At 39.8% G+C, this 2,594-nt stretch overlaps 2 protein-coding genes across 5 annotated transcripts in view; one reads left to right on the plus strand and one right to left on the minus strand.

Annotated features, from left to right (window-relative positions):
• LOC108625991 (SUN domain-containing ossification factor) overlaps positions 1-2,594 on the plus strand; it is a 79,733-nt gene that overhangs the window by 17,347 nt on the left and 59,792 nt on the right. The window lies entirely within an intron of this gene.
• LOC113464471 (uncharacterized) lies at positions 126-1,486 on the minus strand. The gene has a single exon (XM_026814413.1). The coding sequence runs from the start codon at positions 1,125-1,127 to the stop codon at positions 240-242; it is 888 nt and encodes a 295-aa protein (XP_026670214.1). The 5' UTR covers positions 1,128-1,486; the 3' UTR covers positions 126-239.

The raw sequence follows: 2,594 nt of genomic DNA on the forward strand, positions 1-2,594 counted from the left end.
ATTTAATATTTACAAGGATTATAAGAACTATATATAAATATAAGGAACATATATTCATATATACAATATACATACGCAAAATATACATATGTAATGATATAAATATATAATAATATGCACATATATTATTAACTGAAGAACGTGAAGGAACGTGAAGGCTGTGTTACTCAATTTCTACAGTACTTTTGTCGGAATCGTCGGATTCGTTATGCATCCAGGGATCATCATCATCTAAGATATCATCCGTGATATCGTCGAGCTGACGGAACTTGTTCTTTATCTCCGTTGTGTCGTATCAAATTTTTCCACGTTTCGGCGGTAACGTTTTCAACAGCTTCGTCGACTAATTTTTCGACGTCTGACAATTTGTATGTCGTATTACGGGCTCGAATGTACGATTTTATTTGTGCCCATGCCATTTCAATAGGGTTCAATTCACAGTGGTAAGGGGGGAGGCGTAGCACAGTGTGACCAAATTGACTCGTAAATGCATCGATGACATAATTGTCGCCTGGGCGCTTATATTTTTCAACTAATGTGAGTAAAGTCACCTTTACGTGGTGTCCCTCTAGTATTTCCCTCTTACGTAGCAGCCACGAAATTATATCATTCTTTTTCCAACTAAAATTGGGATACTTTTCTGCTTTTACACTGTGATACGGAGCATTATCCATAACAATTACTGCCCTATCTTTTAGCATGGGCAAGAAGCCCCTGAACCACGTAAAAAACGTATCGCCGTTCATCTCGCTATGGTAATCGTCCACCTCTTTTTTCGATTGAAAACAAAGGAGAGCTCCACCTAAAAATCCGTCCGATGATCCGACGTGTCCAATAATTAAGCGTTTACCCTTGCCAGAAGGTTCCGGTATTCCTGTGGACAGTCCCCTTTGTGCCGCGTTTGTTGGACAGGTAATTGTCGTATTGTGCCAAATTCTTTTGTGGCAATCTCCAGAGTTGATCCACGTTTTGTCTAAATAATAGATCGGACGCCCCTCTGATCGATATTCTGCAATATTACTAAGATATTGTTGCCGCCAGGCGACAATATTATCTTTATCGATTAACGCACTATTGCGCCGGCGAGTCATAAATTTAAATTGCAGTCGCTTTAATACGCGATACATTGACGTTTGGCTCAATGACGGAAGCTCCGCATCGTCATTTACAGCCTCCAATATTTTTGCTACATTCGGAATTTCGCGACGAAACCAAAAATCGTGGACTTTTTTCCTTATATTTATTACTTGTTCTTCACATAACTTGTCAACAAGTTTGACGCGCGGCTTCTTCCTGTTTGGCGACGTTACTTTTCCTTCAGATTTATATTCCGAAATTGTCTTTTCTATTGTTGTCTATCCAATTCCCGTCTGTTTAGACAACTCCATCATTGTTTCCTTATATTGTAGACGTGGATTTGCACTCTTCACATGTTTGTACAAAGGGCCTAGCTGGATAAGGGGGTCAAATGTGCCCTTGAGTCGAATGAAACGCCGTTTGCGCCATTCGATAGCTTATCAAAGAAGAAACATTCATTCCAATTTTTAGCCCTATATCTCAACCAGGGGGGTAGTAATCGGGAAAATTCGAAGAATCAGTTTTTTGAGGTTTTCCCTTATTTAACGCCTCGCGAAAAATCTGAGAAAATTCTGTCATATTCATAGTGTCGCTGGACATGTCTGAGAATTTTTTCATATTTTTCCCTTGGAAAATGTAGCCGTCAAAAATAAAAGAGTGTTACAAATAATTTTTGCACATAGAAATCTTGAGACGACTAGATTTATGTTTTTATGGTAGATGCGTATTGTTGCAAGGATTGTTCATGAATTTTTTCAGATTTTTAGGATTGGTGCGTCAATGTGAAAAAAATTCAAAAACTATATATGTCTCATGTTCAAGTACGGAGACGGAAGACGAATTTTCAACGACGGCGGTAGCGTAGTGGCGAAGACTGGAGACCAGTAATCGCTAGTAATAGCTGCGGAGACAAGTAATCGCTGCAGTAATCGCTCCGCGGAAAAAGAAGAAAAAAAAAATACATGAAAGAGACTCGATCCATCGACCTAGCGGTTACCAAGCTAGAACGTTAACCACTGGGCCGCCGCCACTGCTTGTTCATAGTCGTAAGGCAAGGGAAGATAAGGACGCGTCAAACTTCTTTTGCAATTTTCTCGAAAACCTCTGGATGTTTGCGGCAACATTGAAGGTGTATATGCTGTCCTAGTGGACTACTACAAGTGTACCAAGTTTCAACAAAATCCGTGATCCCAGACCCGTATAGTCCCCTTGTCAGAAATGTGGGAGATATTGCGAGATTCGTAGACAAAGGACACGTGATTCACAATGTCTCGGAAGAACTCTTTGTTTGCATTGTCTGCAATCCACGGATGGTGTACAGTATGAACATTTCTGAAAATTGTGCAATTGTGCACAATTCGTACCCGTCCCGAATCGGGTTCTTCACATTTTACAGATCTCGCACATATGTAATACACGAAATTTTAAAAAATTGAAATGCTCATACGGAATTGTCAGACAAATCTGTGAAAGCATAAGGAACGGAAATATATGGAAGTTCGTACGCAGTAATGAAA

Source organism: Ceratina calcarata, unplaced genomic scaffold (genome assembly GCF_001652005.2).
Source record: "Ceratina calcarata isolate Rehan_Ccalc_2016 unplaced genomic scaffold, ASM165200v1 scaffold387.2, whole genome shotgun sequence".
Lineage (NCBI taxonomy): Eukaryota > Metazoa > Arthropoda > Insecta > Hymenoptera > Apidae > Ceratina > Ceratina calcarata.